This window comes from Streptopelia decaocto (genome assembly GCF_964273445.1).
Source record: "Streptopelia decaocto genome assembly, chromosome: 1".
In the NCBI taxonomy this organism is placed as follows: Eukaryota; Metazoa; Chordata; class Aves; order Columbiformes; family Columbidae; genus Streptopelia; species Streptopelia decaocto.
The window spans coordinates 115,584,466-115,605,017 of NC_138663.1; the positions used below are offsets into that span (position 1 = coordinate 115,584,466).

General features: G+C 37.6%; 1 protein-coding gene across 10 annotated transcripts in view; it reads left to right on the forward strand.

Annotated features, from left to right (window-relative positions):
• KDM6A (lysine demethylase 6A) overlaps positions 1-20,552 on the forward strand; it is a 157,824-nt gene that overhangs the window by 67,744 nt on the left and 69,528 nt on the right. For all 10 annotated transcript variants that reach the window (XR_014183119.1, XR_014183120.1, XR_014183121.1 and 7 more), the window contains exons 5-6: positions 7,855-7,913; positions 17,150-17,270. Coding sequence is in view for 7 of the 10 variants with exons in the window: in XM_082043114.1 (XP_081899240.1) it covers positions 7,855-7,913; positions 17,150-17,270 (180 nt within the window). In the remaining 3 variants the exon portion in view is untranslated. The remainder of the gene's footprint in view (positions 1-7,854; positions 7,914-17,149; positions 17,271-20,552) is intronic.

Here is a 20,552-nt window from a genome sequence, read left to right on the forward strand (position 1 = left end):
AAGTTTGGGAACATTTGAACAGACTGGTTATCTGGAAGTCCATCGGACCAAGTGGGATTATGCATCAGTGAGTGCTGAAGGTGCTTGCCCATGTCACTGTGAGACTACTCTGAATTATTCTAGAAAGGTCACGGTGATCAGAGAAGGTTCTTGAGGCCTGGAAGAAAGCAAATGTCACTCCTGTCTTTCAGAAGAAGGATCTAGGGAACTACAGGCCAGTCAGCCTCACCTCCATGTTTGAGAAAGTAATAAGAGCAAATTATCCTGGAAACTTATTTCCAAACACTCTCAGAGCAGGCAAGTCTTTGGAAGTAATCAGATTTATGAAGGGGGAATGGTGGTTGATGAATCTGATAGCCATTTGCAACAAAGTGACTAGCTTGGTGAGTGTAGTGGGAGCCATCAATATTGTTTGTGTTTACTTGCGTTTACTTAAAAACTGGGTAGTCTGGGCTCAAAGGATTGTGATCAGCATCATGAAGTCCAGCTGGAGGCCAGGGGTTGGTAGTGGGGACAGTGTTCTTCAGCATCTGTAGTTAATGACCTGCATTATGGGGTAGAGTGCACCTTCAACCAGTTTGCAGAGAATACAGAACTGGGAAGTGACCACATAGTTGTGCTTCTGTTCGAAGGGACCTGAACAGCCTACATGATTCTCATGGAGCTCAGCAAAGAGAGATCCAGGTCTTGCATCTGGAGCCTGACTGGCTGAGACTGCAAAGTTTCAGCTTTGCAGGAAAGGCACTGGGGGTCCTGGTGGGCAAGTTAACCATAAGTCAGAAATGTGTTGGAGCAGCAAAGGCAGCCAGCAGAATCCTGGGCTGCATAAGGCAGAGCATCAATGTCAAGTTGAGGGAGGTGATGTTTCCTCTCTACTGAGTGCTGGGTCCAGTGCTGGGCTCCTGAATAGAGACAAGGAGATACTGGAGCAAGTCCAGTAAAGGGGCGTGAGGCTGTTGAAGGGCTCGGAACATCTGTCATACAAGGAGAGGAGGCTAGGAGAGCTGGGGTTGTTCAGCCTGGAGAAGAGCAGGTTCAGGAGCATCTTATCAGGGTATACAAACACCTGATGCAGGAAGTAGTGAAGACTGAGCCAGACTCTTCTCAGTGATGTCTAGTGAATGTTGGAAAGGCACTGGGCACAAATTGAAAATACAAAATTCCTTTTAAACACAGGAATTTTTTTCCTTTTTAATTGTGCAGCTGATTGTAAAATGTCTTTCAAGGTGAATTTAATCTTCATTTGTTGCACCTTTGCTCAATTGATTTGTTTCAGAAAAATATTATTTTCTGTTAAACTACTTAATTTATTTGAAGATGTTTACATCAAGTGAAGTTTTTATAAGCTTCAGTGGAGGGCACATAAGTCAGATACTCATAGCAACCATCACTATTTAGACATCTGCTTGGCTGTTCTTGTGACAGATTTGAGGAGGTACACCAGTTGATCAGTATTCCATTTTGGGAAGGACCTGAATTTACTGATGGTAAAGGAATACCCAGTTTATAAAACTATATATGTATTCCTTCATTAATGAAGAGATTTTGAGGTATCTGATGTTGTTTTATCATTTTGTCGTTCATATTAAAGTGCTCCCTATAAACTTATTGGTGGCACAGTGTGTTACTCAACAGGTTTTGAAATTATGAATGTTATCTTGAATTAGTTACTGTATGTGGGTATTGATAACTCACTGAGCCTTATTTTGATGTACCTTGTCCTTTCCTGTGTGACAAGAAGCTTTTTTCAGATAGTTCTGGAAAACCACTTGATGGGCAGTGGTGGAACAAGTCTTCTTCTTCAGCTTGTTTAAGCAGCTTCTGCCATATGTGTGTTACTCCTTGAGTGAAAATGATGGGACAGTAGTGTTGCAGAGAAGTTGAAAGAGTCATATTCATTCAGAGGGGAGCTATAGGGAAATGCAGCACTGGTGCGGAGTTGCGAAGGCTATGGACAAATGTACTGTTTTTCCTAGAGATGAGAAAGGAGCATGATGGGGAGGAGAATATAGTAATTTCAAAGACAGGTACCACTTACAAGAAGAAAAACTTTTTTTTTTTTAACTTTGTGGATCATGTGGGGTTTTTTTTCTGCTTCACCTTACGAACTTTTCTGTGAAGAATAAAAAAATGGAAGTATTTTTTATGAATCGAGAAAGATACATCAGCTAGTTTCTTCTACAAGTAGTAAGTGTATTTTGGCAATACTTACTCTCTGAAAATATTAACGTCTTAAAGCCAAGAAGAAATTACTTTGTAGTTATTTACAAAGATGTTACATTAATTAATCTATTACATATGCCAGAATATATTTGTCACAGGAATAATGACATTTATGTATTAATTGCTTTCACATGGCTGCTGCGCTGCAGGCACACACCCAATAACAAGTTGACTATTGTGATTATTGCTCAAGAAGCAGGGTTGTACAAGCATGTTATATATAGCTGTATTTTAAAGTTCCTGTATAAACCTAATGTGATTTTTCAAGTATTATAAAATTCCTTGAAGACCCTGAAGAAGCCAAAACTAATGATATTAATTTGTACTACACACCTTACTGGCATCTTAGTATTTTTGCAAGTGTGGAGAATGTATAGAACATGTAGATAGGTAGCTTTCTTTTTCATGTTTGTACAAATGTAAACAATTTTTTATTGAAATCTCCCTTCTTTTGCATCAACACTTATAATCTTTGTAGCTGAAGCTGCTAGAGCTTGTCATCTCCCAAAGGCTTATAACTGTTTATGCACAAGAGCCTGAGTGGAATTTTTTATGTGGTACATATTCTCTAGGGAACTGTTACTATATATTGAGTAGTGTCAGGAGGAAGCATTAGGCACAATAGTGTCAAAACTTCGTCTTTCATTTTTTTTCAGTAAATAAACATATTCACACATTTGAACACAAAAACTGTTCTTTTGCTTCAAACAGGTGTCTGAGAGACCCTGTGACCACAGGATTTGACATAAACTGTGAAACCTTATTTTCCTGGTTAGATTTTCTGAAGAGTGGTGGCCCTCTGGCCACATCGTCTTCTGCAGCCTGATGTGACGTGGGCTGGACTGCAGGTTCCACTGGACCTTGGGTAGCTGTGGAAGGGCTGTTCACAGCCCTGCTGGCAGCAATTTTAATATGTCATCAAAGACTTTTGATTCCTGGCAGCAGTAAGCAAATGAAAAACAGCCACTGGTCTAACAAGGGTGCCAAACTTAATCTTTTTTCTATAGTTTCCCTTCAGACTTTCACCATCCAACTGCATGGGAACTTCGTTTGTCCTGTTTTGTTTTTCACTTGGTAGTATAGTGGGATACACCCGTGAATTCTGTCTAAATGTTATTAACTTTTTATTTTACCTATGTCTGGCCCTTCACCTTACAGTCATTAAAAAGAAATTATGTATTTGCCTACATGTCTCATTGGTTAAGGACCTGCATGGAGAAGGCTGACAGGCAGCATTTCGTGTTTTTATCCACCTTGTACTGACCCATAGAGGTTGGTTTCTCTCAAGTTAAATGTAAATATGTGGCTTAGGAGGTACTAAAATATAGCCTTTTAAAATGTAGATTGCCTGTTTAGATCTTGTCTAGGATTTCATTATTTTTTGTTTGAAAAGTCATTGTAGGTTTGAATATGCATTTTGTTGGTAGCAGTGTGGGCTTGAAGAGCTTTTACTTTTTTTTGCTTACATTCCACTCTTTCACTTGTGCAAATGCAGTTGTTTATGGGGGGGGCTACACAGAGGACTTGGCTGGGAAACTGATCCATTAAAAAGTAATCCTTTTTTATCTGGATATTAATAACTCAGATCAGTTCTGGCATCCAGTTGGCTGTAGTACTCTACAAGTGATTGTATCAGCAAAAATGAGAGACAGTGTTAGGAAATGTTTCTGAATCAGCAGTGCTATGAAACTACAGTAAAAACTGTCCTGTTTCATTTCTAGCTTGGAAGGTCCCAGCTGAATCCTGCCCTGAAGCTGCTTTGACACTTCGGAGTCTTTCTCTACCCTTTAACTTTCTAGAAGGGCCTTCTGAACAGATTGTCCTTTGCAAACGTAACTTCTTGTGTTGTTAAAACATGAATTTGGAGTTGGTAACAAGGTCTCAACTGCTTGTGGAAGATAAGCACGTTACTGGTAGAAAAATACCTGGAGCAAATGTTGTAGCTATATATTTCTATAGTCAGTGTAAGGTGGCCGTTTGTAAGTCTGAATGTGAGTATGGCCACTTGTTGCACAGAACAGGTGCATTTTTTGGACCCTGTTTTTATAGATGAAGTGTAACTGTGGTGTTCTAGTCAGAAGTCCTGGCAAAAGCACTGGCTGCACGCTTGCAGATAGAAGAAAAAGACTTTGTTGTGAACTTGGCCTGAAATGGCTGAAGAACAGAGCACGTGAAATGCTGGGGGTCTGTTTCCATCTGCTGCTTCAAAGAGACTAAAAACCAGTTACTTGGGTTAATATAGAAGGTCTGTGAGATGAGTGAAGTTTTCCTCATTGGTTAATATATTTTTTTTCTTGATTGCTTTAAACAAACAAGACCAAGAATTCTTAAACATGCTTATTCATCTACCTAAAAAGGTACATTCAGACATATTTTTGCTTTCTGAGTTACCTATCAATACAAAACTGTGACTTGTACATTTTGCAAAATTGAAATGTTGCTGAGCATTAAATAGTGCGTGTAAGTAGCAAAATACACAACATAAATTTGACAATCTTCTTCAATTGCATAAGCGTGTAAAATGGAAAGAGGTATTTGAGCCATCTAGTGGTTGGTATGAAACATTTTTGATAGTTTGTAGAAAATGCAGATTTTATCAGCTTGGAAATATAATTTCTAATTTGTCCACTTTTTAATAGCATGACTGTAGAAAGAAAAACCCTAGACATATAACTTCAAATTTGAGGTACTGTCTGTTTCAGGGTGCAGCTTTTTTTTTGATTTACTGCAGATTTTAGTGAAGAGAGAGATCTGATAACATAAAAATGATGTTAGAAGTTAGTAGCCAAAGAATGAGTTTTGTCAGCATCAGATTTTCAGAAACGGTGATCATTGTCAAGTTCAAGGAAAGGATTGTAATAAGACAATTTTGGTTTCTACTTCTTACTGAAAAATGTTTGGAGGGAAAGAATGGGTCTGTATTCTACCTCATCAGCTATTTATAGCAGTTATTAAATTACGAAAGTAATCTTTGCTGGAAAACATGGAATGGATATTTTTTGTGATAAACGTGTCCAAATAAAAGTAACAGAGGCAACTGAAAACAGATTTCTTAAGAGGTGTGTTCCTGGTGAACCTAGAGTCACAGAATCTTACAATGCTAAGAAAAAGGACATTTTGTAGATGAAGATTTACTGTAATGATCCCTCTTGGTACTGATATGCATTAAGCTGTTCTAGCCTTTCATACTGGCTGTTGGCAATAGGAATTTGGCTGTACATTGAACTTGATGTTATTCTGCAATACAGGCAGAAAAGTTAGTTGCACAAGTAATGAATTTTATGTACAACTTATCTTGAATTATTTGTGGAAAAGTAGTGCACACATTGAAACATTAATATCTTCCAGTACTTGTGAAAGTCCCATCCAGGTTTAAACGCAGATGAAAACACATTTTTTAATCTTTATTAAGACAAATCTAATAAACAATCAACAAACAATACTAATGGTGTTACCTATGGTTAGAGCGGTAGTATTTCAAACAGATAATTATGATCCATACTGACATTTCTGAATTTGCACTTTTACATTTGAAATATTATAGAGTCAAATCTTGCACTTGTTTTTGTTGGGAAGACAGTGGCAGCTAAACAGAGCAGTAATGATTGATGTGTATTTTATTGGGGTGAGGACAGCCTGAAAGCTTCATGTGAACTTGATATATTAATTATGTTTGGACAAATCACCTGCATATTGGTCCTTGAAAGTTGTTTATTATTAACCATTAGGATCAAAATATCAACTAGATTAATCTTCTGAATCTGTAACTCATTTGGACTGTGAATTCTAATGGGTTTGAGAAGAGGAAATTAAATTCTTTCAAGATAAAAGGTTTTAGTTGTCTGGCATATTTTTCCTTGAATTTTGCAGTGTGCTGACGAAGGATTTTTTTTGTTGTTACTATTATTTTCACTCTTTATGATGGTCTAGTCTTGATTGCAGCTGGTGGATCTCTGAGGTAACACTGGGCAATTTTGTTGGATTCTGTTCTACAAATGAGTCTGACCTGAGCACAACAGAGGTTACTAGGTGTGCACTGTATTTTGCAGGCTTGCATGTTGCCCACATGAATATCTCTCTACCTTCTTCATTTAAAATGACTTTTAATTCAAGGCATTATGTATGCTCAGTTGTTGAGTTTGCCTTCTTTCCTAGTCCATTGTTGCCAGAGCATGCTTGGAAATACATGGAGTACAGAATTGAAGATCTTTTTTCTTTATCATGTCCATGTTGTGATTTTATGGTAGTATTAAAGTGTCATCTTCTAGTGTTTATGGACTTCACCCTCCATTCCCCCTGTTAACATCTTCCAGTGTAGTATCTGGTCATACCACAGCATTTTCTTGGAGGCTGTTCATTGCTGAAGCTATGATCCAGCTGTATCCATGAAAGGATGTTTGGCCTTTTCCCAAGTTTTAATTTGCATTTAGAAGATGCAAATGAGGTATAATGAAATGGTAATATTGGGTCCTGTTTCTGATGAATATTACTCTTTGAATTGTGTTCTGGTTACCAGTTATTCTCTAGGAGAAACCTGGTTGTTCTCTAGGAGAAATTTGGTTATGCCTCTGACATGTGGATTGGGCTTAAGGCGTAACTAATTTTCCTTTCGTAGAATTCCATAGAAATTTGACTTGTTGATGAAGTTGCATGTGAGTGGAAGAGGGCTTATCTTGACTTGCAGTCTTTGACAATGGAAATTCCATCTCTTGTCCCTGTGTCAGAGGTTTGTGTTCTTTGGGATATATATTCCTGGTCTCTCAAAACCAGAATTGTACATAAGAAAAACCTAAAAATTTGTCATAGGCAACATGTACATGTTGTCTCCTGTAAATAATGGAATAGCCCTGCTAAATAGAAAACAACTGTTCTGTAACATAACTTCTAAAAAGAAAAAGCATTTGTTTATTTTTCCTAATTTAGGAAATATGTAATAATTATTTGTAGAACTGGGTAGTTAAACATTCATTAAACCTCCTTAGTAATGTCACTTTAGAATCAAATAATACATTTCTGTGAAAAGAGATTGAGTGGAAATGAGTTTCACAAAGGAGAGTAGTTTTTTTTTTTTTTCTTCCAAAAAGTAGGGAAATAAGAAATAGAAATGTGATTAATGATGAAGAAATCTGATTATCTTAGATTTGAAGCTGAGAGTTTGTATTTTTGGTATTCAGAAAAGTGAAATTTCCTTAAGCATATTTTCAGGTTCATGTAACTGATCTTCTGCTTTAGGCACAGAAATCAGAGTTTGTAGCTTTGTTTAATTTTATGTGGGTATAAATTATTGTAACTATGGAATGGTGTTTGGTCATAAAACATTTTTTTTTCTGTTAAGTTGCCAAAAACCTCTACTCCGTCATTTCCTTCCCTGCTGTTGTACAACTAGATCAAAACACATCAGCTTCTCTCATGCAAAAGTACTTGAATATAATTGTTGTTACCATTACTCCAAAAATATTTCGTGGAGAATCGCATTTAACTATCTTTCAATTCCTTCTTTGATGAAAGTTAAATATGCTTATCTTTATAAAGGAAATAGAATGTCAAAGGATGAATAAATAACTGGAACCTCAGTCTTACAGTATATAGTTGTCTTATCTGGGTTTTAAACATTGTTTCTTTCCTTTACAGAATGCTGCCTTTTTATATGGCCTTGGTTTGGTCTACTTCCATTACAATGCCTTTCAATGGTAAGTTGGAATAAACTAAGTGTCAGGATTGTGTGGTGCTTTATTTGTAGGCGAATATTTCAACTTCAGTGTAAGTGTACGATAGTTTAATTTTTTTTTATTATAGATATGATGTTTGAAGACATACTGTCCTGGGTCACATATTTGACTTATTGTAATATACTTGTGGCAACCACAGCAGTTGCTTGAAAAAGGAAGGCAGTTGCAAGAGAAGAATTTTAGCTCCCTATAATATGATTCAGCAAGGCGGATGGAGCGTTGTGACTCAACAAGTTTTTGTGAATTGCTGTCAATAGTCTGTAGCCTGTGTTTGTTTGAAAACCTGTTTACAAAAAACTTTACTTTTCTCTTAGAAAAGAAGTGGCAATGTGGGCTTGTTTTCATTTAGCTTGATATTTAGTAATTTTTGCATAGCTGTATAAGGTGAAAATTTTGGACATGAAAAGCAGTACACTCAGACTTGAATTAGAACATCTAATACTGATGTGAAAACTTGAAATTTGAAAGAGTTGTAAATTCTGGCAGGGCTTTGAGGGCTTGGAAGGGGTTGCTGTTAGATATGGGGGGAGGACTGGTTTCAGTTGGAGTTTTGGTTTTTCTTTATCAGTGATGAGAGAAGGATGAATGCAGTAGACTCAGTCATTGGGATTCTGTCAAAGTCCTGAAACTTCCATTGGGGTTTGTTCTTGCAGAGTGGTAGTTAGTGGCATTGGCAAAAAGTCAGAAAGGTCAGTGCTTTTTTATGCTTCAGTATGGAAACTGTTAATAAAATAATTGCAACTGTACTAGTTCATTAGTTCCTAAAAAGTTTACCATCTTACTGGGCTAAGCATGACTGCAGTTAAGAAGGCAGTAAGGGGCTCCTGACTGTGTGGGTGTTTTTTGTTTTTGTTTTTAATCTTGCAATTTATTGCTTGCTTTATTGATAGTGGTAAAAAGAATGCCATGTATTGTATGTGGCATGAAATTCCTAATTAATGAGAGAAGAACAGGAAAGTTTTCAGAAAACCTGGTAACCCACTATTGTAAGATTGTGTTCAGTCTTCATTGAATTTTGCCAAGTTTCAGAATGTTCTTACGCAGGCTTGGCTTCATCATTTAACATTCAAGAGGATTTTGTGCACCAGTTCTTCTTACAAGTGGCATCTTGTTAAAATTTGTGCTGTGAAAATGATAGAAAACTGTAAGATTAAATTAAATAAGACAAAGTAGTTAGAGTAGTTGGTCTTTTGAAAGGCCACCTGTTCAACATAGGCTTTTGCCACCAGCAAATAGTGCTATTTAGCACCTTCCAGTGGCTGGAACAGCAAAGTCAGGTGATTGTGAGGCCTAAGTATTAATAAATTAGAGCTTTGAATTAATTAAGGGTTTTTTGCCTGGCCTTTAAATAGGCTTGTTGAGAACATGACAATAAATTTATGCCTTAATGTACAAGGTCTTAATTGCACATAGAGCTTTATGTAAAGGTTGTATAGAATGATCATACTTGCCACTGCATTCGTACAATAAACTTATATATAGTGTGGTGCTAAGGAAGTTTTGTATCATTGGAGTATTGAGTAGAATTTTGAGAGGGCAAAAAATCTAATGTAGATAAAATGTTACACATTTGTGTGGGATTTTATTACTATTTTTTAAATCCTTTTGATTGCTTTCCCCCACACCCCCTTACTGTATTTTCTTGGGGCAAATGAGGTGGGATTTTTGGTTGTGGGTGTTTAGGTGTGATAAAATCATAATAAATTTGGAGGTGACGGAAGGTCATTTATTGTAGATACGTTCATCTTTGTAGATCTTAATCCTCCAGGACTTCCTTGCACATTGCAAGGAGAATTCTGTTTCTTTCAGAGTGAAATGTTAGTCAAACTGTCATACTTCTGCTGCAGGTTTTCCATCTATTCTGTTCCATCTATTTTTGTTCATAGAGTACAAAAATCTGTTTATTTCAGGCATGTAGAGGAGACCTCTAGACGGTTTAAGGTGGTTTAAACTATCGTGCTTCATCCACAAACATTTTTTTGTTTTTATCCACACAGCTTCAGATACTAATAGATTATAATGAGAGGCATGTACATAGTTCTTCTAAAAAGAAGGGATAAGGAAGTGCTTGAGGTTTTTTCGTGTCTTGTATAAACAAGGATAATAAAAAAGTGGGAGCAAGGTGAGTTTTAGAATTCTTGTACATTATTTTTTGATTTTTCCAGCTTACAAAAAGAAGTGTTGGATTGGCTTCAAGACACATACACAATTCATTTTAATTCAATACTGTACACTTCTCTATATACTAAAGCAGCATTACAGCATTATCTTAAGCACAAATCTTAGCTTATACATTGTTTTATGATATCACGTGCTATAGAATATCCCTTTGGTCAGTTTGGATCAACCATCCCGGCTGTGTCTCCTCCCAGCCTTTGTGCATCTCCAGCCTGCTTGCTGAGAAGTCTTTGACTGGCTATTAACATTGTTTGGCAACAAAAAAAACATCAGTGTATTACCAACATTCTTCTCCTGCTAAATCCAGAACACTTAACTCTATCCCAGCTGAAAACAGGACAGCTCTGTAAATTGGATCAAGTATAGTAAAACCGGTCTTGCAGATCTTAAATATTGATACTGTGTTCATTTACACCATTTATCATCAAGTAGTAAGTAAAGTGGTTGGCTGATTTTTTTTTTTCCCCTGTCGTTTCCCTGTCTCTCAAGTAGAGTAGAACACCAGTAGAATAGAGATAGCTGAGATACTCACATGACTTGAATAATTTAATATCCTCCTTATTTGTGTTTTAGATTGAACACTTAAAGGATTTCATTAGTTATCAAAGGTTCTTTCATTTCTGTGCCATAGCTGCATCCAAGTGTAGTGGCTTAGATGCCAGATTTTTTTCTGTTACTTCAGTAAGAGTTCTGAGCCTGACTGGTCTGTGATCTGGCGATTTACACTGAGTCCCACCAAGACAGAAAGATAGACTCCAGGGTCTGCAATTGTGTCCTGAAACTGGCTCCAACTCCCTCTTTCCATCTCAGTGGACCCACTGTGGTGCCCTGACAGCAGCCTGTAGTGTTTTCAGTGACTGTTATCTTGCACATTGCTGGACTGTGTGTGGGAGAAAGACACACTGTTCCTCAAAAACACCTTCTATCGGAGGCTGAGATCAGTCACCCTTACTGCCCCATTTAGCGTACCCCAGGGCTCCTCAGTCCAAGGATTCCTTATCAGCTGTAGAAGTCAAGTGTTATGTAAAACTATTCCTTCAGTATTGTCACTTTTGAGGGATTATGCAGACCATTTTCTTCACCTCCATCATGGCTGAAGATGTAGACTGCCTGAGGAAAATGTCGTGTCTGACTGGAACTTCTTGAAGCTTCTACATTCATTCTTGCCAAAACAGAAGCGCTCTTGTTATCTATTCAGTATCAAAGGATAAGTAGAACAACTGTCTCTGCTTCTGGCTCCTTTAAAGTAACTTCACAGCCAGCCCAGTCTATTTGCACTGTTGCATCCTGGCACTTCTGTAAGCCAAGGTGTTCTGTATGCTGAAATTTCTCCTGTTAGTGTCTTGCAACAGGGACATGGGAGTTCAGCACAAAAAGCTTTTTTCCTCTCTTCAACTCTGTTTCAAAATTGGATCTGGACACCAAGAAGGCAGCTGCAGTCTTTCATTATTCTTACTTAATTCAGGTAAAGACATGTAATGGGCAAGAGGGGGCAAGCTGGAAGAGTGCAGCACCTTCATCTCCAAGATAAAAGCACTGAGCAGGCTCTCCACATCCCATCTCTGCTGCTGAATTCCACAACCCTCCAAAGGCCTAGCAGACAGCAGCCCTCAGTTGTTATCTGTGGTACTGCATCTCATCTCTTGGTCACCATGCAGGCCTCCAGACACCTGAGAATCACTTTTCTCCTAGAAGTCCCTTGAAAGCCTCCGTAAGGCAGGAGTATTCTTTTCCATGTGCCTACAGGAAGACACAGAACTTACCATCACCTGTGAGATGGCCTTAGTTCCAATCACATTGGACCACCTACTTGAGCTGAAGGAGTCTAGTCTCACTCTGGCTGTCATTCTCTTTCATCTTTTTCTGGAAAGTGAAGTTTTGCTCTTCTCACAGTCATCCTGAAATAGTAAAGCAGCTGTTCAAACTGCTTTTAAAATACCCATATGTACAGTGGAATGTATTTTTTTTCTTTCAGTAGTCTTGTGTCCCAGCCTTCTGTATTGCACAACTTGTTCATCTACCCAAGAAACTACTGTTTTATGGTGATTGCTGTTTGCCTATGAGAGTGGGAGAGTCCTGTGCTATCGAGGTTCATTCTCTGCCCTGCTTTGTTTCCTCTGTCAATAGGTATGTTTTTTTTCAGGGCCAAGCTGTTAGTAACATAGTAAGATTTGTCTTCTAGGGGATTTTTTTTTTTTTTTTCCAACAGGATCAGATCCTTCAGATGGTTCTCAAGCTGTTTGTGTTAGTGGTTGACAGATACAAGAAACTGGGCTCTTCCACACAAAGAGTAGTTCAGTGGGTAGTGGGGTATGTAATTGTCAGTATCTACAGAGAACAAACCAAAAGTAGTCTCTTGCTGAATTTAGATGATTGTCATTTATTTCTGCAGTATGAAAGTGCCTTGCCCTTCATTTGATGATTTATCCTTTAGACTAATGTATGTTTAGTCTGCTGAAGGATTAAAATGAAAAGCTTTGTCTGTGCATGAGGGCCACTTAATTAGTGGTGGAGACTAACGACCTACTTGAGGAAGGCTGTATGCCATCATCTCTGAAGGAAGCTGTTCGCCTCTTAAGCCAAGTCCTGCTTCATATGTGACAGATCATCAGGCCATTAGTTTATATCTGTTCATTGGATTTGGTCAAACCGTAGACGAGCTTTGAGGGAAAACATCTGAGTAACTTGGATGCCTTGGGTCCTCTAGACCCAAATCATTCTGGATAGAGCCTTGGGCAGAAGACAGAAATGGGGTTAATGATGTTTCAGAGCAAAGATCTGTGCAACGATTGGGTGATTGCTGCTGTACCTGGGAGGCCCACCTCAATCAAACAGATGGCCCAGGAATGGCTGCACTTACCAGCATTGAGCCACATTCTCTCTCATTTCCTTTTACTACTTACAGCACCTGCTCCTACTTTCCATGTCTTGCGTCCACTTCCTTCTGTGTTGTAACGACCTGTGCCAAGCTCTGATGCCATCTGTGTTGGGATGTTCTTAAGCAATTAGAACTGAAATGGATGTCAGTGATGTTGCGGATCTTTTGCTGTTGATGTAGTAAGGAACTGAGTCTAGAGCTCTGGGCATGACACTGGGAAACAGCCAGTCCCAAAACAAAACAGAATTTTTAACTGTAGTCCATGTTCTTGATGTGTCCTGTAATATTGAAACATTTTGTTTAAATGTTTCCCATAGGCTAAATTAGATCAATATTAATTCAGCTACGGTGTAGAATTGCTTCTCTGTTTATAAGACTTAATAGGTAAATGTCTTTCCAGAGTTTGAGTGTTTTATTCTATGAAAATTCTACTGACTGTTTAAAATTAGGCTGTAGTTGCCAAATTAGACATGTGTGTCTACCACTTGTAGAATCTGTTGAAAATGCTGCCTTTCAGATCACTTTATTTGAGAAATTCTGACGACGTCCTTTTTCACAGAAGCAGTAAAAGTAATTTGTAGTTACTATCAGTGGTGGTCATCCTTGAAAAACAACAAAGTGCGTAATCAATATAGAATTAACACTGGAGTTAAGATATAAGCAAATAGTTTGATTCGAGAAGATAAAACATCTCTTTTTTAGTTAGAAAAGCTGCTTTGGGGAATAGTTGGTATATTCTTACAACATTTTCCCTTTAATTTACTGATGTAATTATACTTCATGATAAGTTTAAATTTGTTACTTTCCAGAATTCTCTTTCAGTTTTTATTGTGGCATCCAAGGATACAGACACCAACACAGAAGGTCTCCAGCATTCTGAATTTTTATGGCTTCATTCTTACATGTAAACCTATCACGTCAAATCACAGAATCATAGAGTGTCCTGAGTTGGAAGGGACCCACAAGAATCATCGAGTCCAACTCCTGTCCCTGCACAGGACAACCCCACAGTTCACACCATGTGTCTGAGGGCTTGTCCAGTCTCTTCTTGAACACTGTCAGGCTTGGGGTCGTGACACCTCCCTGGGGAGCCTGTACTGTATTCCCACTCTGTCCATTTCATTGCCAAGTAAATACAGTTGATATAGGGGAGCAATAAATGCTTCCTGACTACACTCCTTTGAATTTTTTAACCTTTCAAGGAAATAATGCTTTTAAAGCACCTTTGCCTTTCCTCCCCAAACCATCAGTTTAGGAGTGATCAAATACAACTGAAATGTACAACTAGAATATTATTCTTCAGTTGTTAGCATAGTAACTTGAACAGTGTCTAAAAGGGTACATAATTTATTTATTTTTGACATGGTCGATGGCATATATTTTTCCAAGTGTCCATCAAAATGAGTTGAAAAGCATCCTGTTACTTCCTACATAGATTGTGTCTAGAGGAATGAAGTCTTGTCCTACAAGTTTTCTTCCCTGCCCGTACGTTTTGGGTTTGTCTTCATTGGAAGTTTGTGTTGGTTTATAAAGTTATCTCAAAAGACTCATAACAATGAATGTTGACCTTGACTCCACAAGCAGCTCAGAGAGAGGTGAATGGTTTCACTGTCTGGTCTGCACAGAGATAAACCTTACACAAACCTACTAGGGGCTGTCTCTGACCAGCAGGTTCTGTGCTAAACATGACACAATTTTTTCATGTTATATGCTGGTGATAATTTTGATTTTTAAGTGCCTATGCCAGTCTTTCAGAGAAGCACAGCAGGATTTTTATATTTTTTGAATGAATGACAGTACACATTCAAACTAAGTTCCAAAACTGTTCTTAAAAGTTGTTTGTTATGCCTGTGGCTTTGTTCATTGGTCAGCTGTCGCAGTGAGTAGTATTTCCTGTTCAGTAAGCAAGAGACTAGAAAAATATTTTCGTCTCATATACTTTCTCCTCAGCTTTTTTTTTTTTTTTTAGAAATCCACGTTTCAATGATCTTTGCCAGTGAGACATGACATAGGGGAAATATGGAAATACTGTTTTCTGAGCAAGCAAACCAGCTAAAATGTGAAGAATGTGAAGTTCACAGATTGTATGTGAGCATGATCATGATCTCCCAGGTCATAGAGAACTGCAATGTCTCTCCTGATTTTTGTCTTCTCTTTGATAGGGACTGCAGACACTGTTTTTCTTCTTTTTTAGAACCTGGAATACCGTCTTTGAACCAGATAGGAATAATGGATTTTAAATACCAGTGGCTGACATACTGAGTACCATAGTAGAGTTAAGACAAGAATTGCAAATATACATTAAAAAAATCTATACTTTGGCATAAAAAAAACCCCGTAGCTTAAAATATATGCTGATATTTAGTGATAAGTCCAGCCTTTGACCTTCCAGTTTGAGTGGTGTTCTTGCACATGATGGTGAGCATACTGTGATGACACATGGATCCTTGTTTGTTATGATTTCAGTGTAGACACTGAGGCATGTGGTTCGTCACCATCCATACTATTCCAGGGAAGCTTAGATGAGATGTGAGAGACTGCTTAGCTGGTGCAAGTTTGTCCATTTTGTGCTTCATTTGCTCATTTTCCTTCTGTAAGTAGAGGAGTAAGGTATATGGTAAGGAAAGCCCTTCTGAAAGATTGTAATAGAGGAAGCTTCAGTTCCACAATAAAAATGCAATTTTTTTTAAAGCCTATCTACTTTTAAGTTCTATTTTAAACAAGTCAGATAATGCTTGAGGTGCAAACAGTTTTGTTGCATTGTCTAGAGGAAGCTCTGTGCCTTTTGTTTGCTTTGCCATCAAGAATGACAAAAGCCCTGTAAGAGTTTTAGAGCAGAAGATGATTTTTTGCTGATGGATTAAAAAGTGATAATGTGTGTGTTTTGTGAATAAAAAAAGTCTTGGGAAATTAAATGCATATTTTTCAATTGCAACTACTAACCTTCTGTCTTTATAAATAATGCTGCACTTGGAGAGTCAGGATGAAATAAATTTGCCCAGACAGTTTAGGCACGGTGTTAATTCCTGTGCAGTGTCCCTGTGCTGCTCCACAGTGGGTACAGTTCTCCCCAAAGGCTTTGCCTGTTACTTGACTGCTCAGCATCCGTCTCTGGGGTTGCCTACAACAGCAAGTGGGACTCCCTGGCCAAGGTGCTTGGATCTATCCTTAGTGAGACTGATTCTGATTTATGTCATTGTACGAGCAGTGATCCATGTGAAGGGATTTTATTTCAGGCTGTCATTCATTTTCAGGAGAGCTAACACAATGAATCTTAGCTTCTTTCTCAGTTCCTCTGTGAATTTAAATCTATTATCTTTTAGTTGCATTTCAGTTGTTCTAATTTTATGTAGTTGGCCCAAGAGGCAAAACAGTCCTGTTAAGAATCATGTTTTTTCTGCTCCAAGATACAGTTGTTACATAGCATTTTTGTTTTATCTAATATATTGCCTTCATGAACAGGGGCATGTGTAGAGAGGATTTAAAGGTAAGGGAACAGAATCAGAGACATCTTCACCTATAATGGGAATATGAAAGCAAGTTACAGGAGGCTTTCATATATGTGCTTTCCTGGAGGTGGTTTAGTGACTGGAAAGTAGCAGAGCAATAGGTATTAGTTGAGTGCCTAGGCGGCATTGGTGCTAAGAACGGGAAGACAAAGTGGCAAACAGAGCAGGTTGGTGTAGTGGGAGGACATGTGCGTGATCTCTCCTTCTGGGCCTTCTGTTCTGCTGCTGCTCTTGGAGATCTGCACTACCTGGAATCAAAAGCAACCAGCAGTTGGTTGTGGCATGAATGAGTGCTGTATTTTCCTAAAGTTGCGCTACTTTTTTTACTAATTCCTGAGTCATCCTTTCTGTCAGAGCAGATCCGTTACTGTATTTCATGCAGCAAATTAGTTTCTCAAAATTAATATAAGAGATTAGATGTGCAAGTATACCAGGATATCTGGAGTAGAAAGTTACCTAGTCCTTGAAGAATCAAAAGCCATGCACCAAAACCTTGCACGTAAACCATTATTTTGATATATTCCTCTGTAACAGTGCTTTCTGACCTACTTTCTACTAGTCACATGAATAACATTTATTATAAAGTAATATTTCAGTAAAAAATAATTTTTTCATGTGTGTTTTTCTTTCAGGGCAATTAAAGCATTTCAGGAGGCGCTTTATGTTGATCCCAGCTTTTGTCGAGCCAAGGAAATTCATTTGCGACTTGGGCTTATGTTCAAAGTGAACACAGACTATGAGTCTAGTTTAAAGGTAGGTTTAAGTCCTTTCAGATTGAATTAACATTTGTTGTTAGTCATGTTGCATCTTATAACTGCAAAGAATACATAAGCATGTGGCAGTTAAATACTGCCTGCTTCAGAAATACAAGTGCTTTGGTATGAAGTGTCTTAGTCGGAAGACAGAGTTTAAGGGTAGGATTTGAGATGTTAGGTGCTAGAAATTCTCAGAAAATCCCAGCAAAACTATAGATTAGCACTGATATTTCAGCAGATCAAAAATTTGATGTAGGGCCCTAATAGTAAATTTTTGGGGGAGGCTGAGGATGTATAGAAAGTGAAAGGAAAAAGAAGAGAAGAATTAGCAGCTCAGATTTCTCAGTGTTATTCCCCACCACTCCCCCCAGCTGCACTATTGTAAACTGGATGTTCTTAAAAATCATTTAAAATAGATAGCTTTTATGCAAAACAATGTTCTCATATCAGTTTTTAATATAATTTCTACTTTTCTAGCAGTTAATAATTCCCTCATTTCCTGGTTTGAGAGTCAGCTTCTAAGGCAACAGTTTCTGGCTAATCAGTTAGAAATGGTCTATGTTAATACAATACTTTCTTTTGTACTCCTTGAATTTTTTTCACTGCTTGCATTTGTTTTCATTCTCCTATTGTAATCTGCCACTTTATCTCCCTACATTCAACATGTTTGCCCATTTTTTCCTCTTTCCATTTCCTGCTCTATCCCCATCATCTCTCCTTCCTGACATGTAAATTTAGGTATGTGTGTCTTGGAAAAAAAGAAGTATTCTTTAAAAGAGCTTCATGTGCTAGGAAATATACCTTCAGGGTTGAGAGTTTTGTAATCTGTAATTGACTCTAATTTATAAACATATTTCTGTATATTAATAGCTTCTAAAACTACTTAAAACATCAAATGTTTAATTTCCAAGTACCTTGTAGTTTCCTTTTCCTGGCAGATTGTTTTGCTGGAAGTTGTGTTTTTGAGTCTATGAGAGTCACATTGTCCAAGATTTCAAAAGAGTGTTACTCTCAATTTTTCTTTCTGTATTTGTAGTGATGCGAAACACTCCTCTCATCAGGTTTGCAAATTTTTACCTATAGAGAGAGGTGGATTTGGAAATGGTGAAATAGGAAAGATTCACTGCAATGGATGGCAAAAGACAGGAAGGGGAGGTAGAGGTGTAGATCACTGTGTTAGGAAAGAGATGTGAGTTTGAGTGGTCGCAATACATAATGAACAAAAGAAGTGCTGAAGAAGTACATTTTTGTTTTATTTTTAAAGAAGTCAGTGACAAAACAGAAGACTAAATTTACAGGGAGGGTAATAAACTTGCAATCAAGTAGTGGAAGGAGCTTCTGCATTTTAATTTTTAGTAGAAGAAATTGATCAAGGAACAAATAACGTTTTCCTGCTGTGCCATGAAATACATAGTTCTGTCACTGAATCAAGTACTTAAATAGGTATTATGAAAATTCAATCTAAATAATTTACTGCGTTTGATCTTCACAACATTGCAAAATAAGAAGGTTACTTAATACAAGGATTTTGAGTATACCAAACTTTTAATTTTCAATACAGCAACTATGAATGGGGAAAACACCAAAGAAGTATTTTAAAAACAGAAAGAAATTAACATTTGTAATGCACAATTATCATTATTCCATTGCTCTTACATGCAACATGATTAAGTTACTGAAGTAAACAAATGGCAGCAACAAAAGCAGTGTACCTTGGAGCAGAGTAAAGATTTTCAAAAGGATGATGAAATAAACATGATTGGGGTGGGCTGCATTAAGGATAGTTTACATTATCCTTAAATCAATATAACTGCAGGTTTTTGCTAAAAGGTTGTCTTGTTTGCCACCTTACAATCCCGGTTGCATTTTTTGGCACTCTCTGCTGTGTTGAATCGAGTGATTTTTATTCAATTTGCAGGCTGAGGTGGATCAGAAGTGTGAAACAGCTCAACTTGAGCTTGCCAGTTGCTAGATCCAGTGCAAGGCAGATGGCAGCAATGTGTGAATGGGAAGAGGGGGTACAGCTGTTTTATCCTCTCCTGGTGCAAAACAACATGAAACTCTACTCTGCAATTACCAACTGAAACACCTAAGGTGTTGCCTTTGCTACAGAGGTTGCAGTCCTTTGCAGAGAGAATAACAGTGAGGAGCAAGAAAGAAAAGAGCTGGTGGGGCAAACCACTCAGGCTCAAACAATTTCTACTGTTTTCAGCTCAGCTGTGGATTTAAAGTAGAGTCCTGAAACCAATCTACTTTGTTTGAAAACAAAGTATTACTGATTAAAACATAACTGCTTATACATCGGCATATATCGATTGAGGAGTAGACTAAGAGGAACAAGCAGGGCAGTACCTTCTTTAGAAGCTAATCTGAGTGATCGCTGAGTTGAGGTTTAAAAAACCAGAACCCTGTGAGTGACAAGGGTATGAGAGGCAAGTCAGAAAATACTTCCTTAGTGAAGAGAACAAAATGAAGTGCTGCTGCTGTGGTTATGCACAAGCATAGGGAGAATAAAATGAGAAAGAGATACAATGATAGAGTGCGAAAGGATGTTTTCACAAAATGTCTGTCTCATTCTCTGCAACTGAATGTTTCGTCTCTTCACAAAAGAAAAAGATAAGTAACCTGACATAAATGAAAAGACACTGTTGTCTTGTTGTGGCTTTTTTTTTTTCTCCTTCCTTTTTTTTTTTTTTTTTTTAATTTTCTTTTTGTAGATCTTTTCAGAAGTATCTGGTATTTTGCGGGATAGTTATGGAGTTTAGGATCCAGCCTGCTAGTGACTGGCCTTGAGCACAGACCCTTTCCCTGGGGAGCTGTATAAAGTAATTTGTAGCCCAGTTTGAGCTTCCTATTTGACACTGAGGCAAAAAGTGGAAGTAATTTGTAATCTGCTGTTCAGTTGTGACTGTTCTGGATTTCACAGATTGTACCAACGTTGCATTAATGCACTTTGAAATATCATAATATTTTTGATGCTATTCAGACATTCACGTTAAGTCTGTAATTGCTAAGAATAAAGCATTGCCAACAGATGAGTAATTGTCAGTCAGAGTCTACAGGCAAAGGGGGAAGATGGGAATCTGAAGGTCATATATTCCATGTTTTTCACAATTTTAACCATTAACATAAATCATCTATATTTTATGTAACCAATTTAAGGACAAAATTTATTTTTACTATTTTAAGATGTTGATGATCAAGATAATTACTAGAGTGCTGTTTAACAATCACAAAATCAACTTTCGGTGTTATTTCGAAGTCAGTTGCTGCTTTTGTA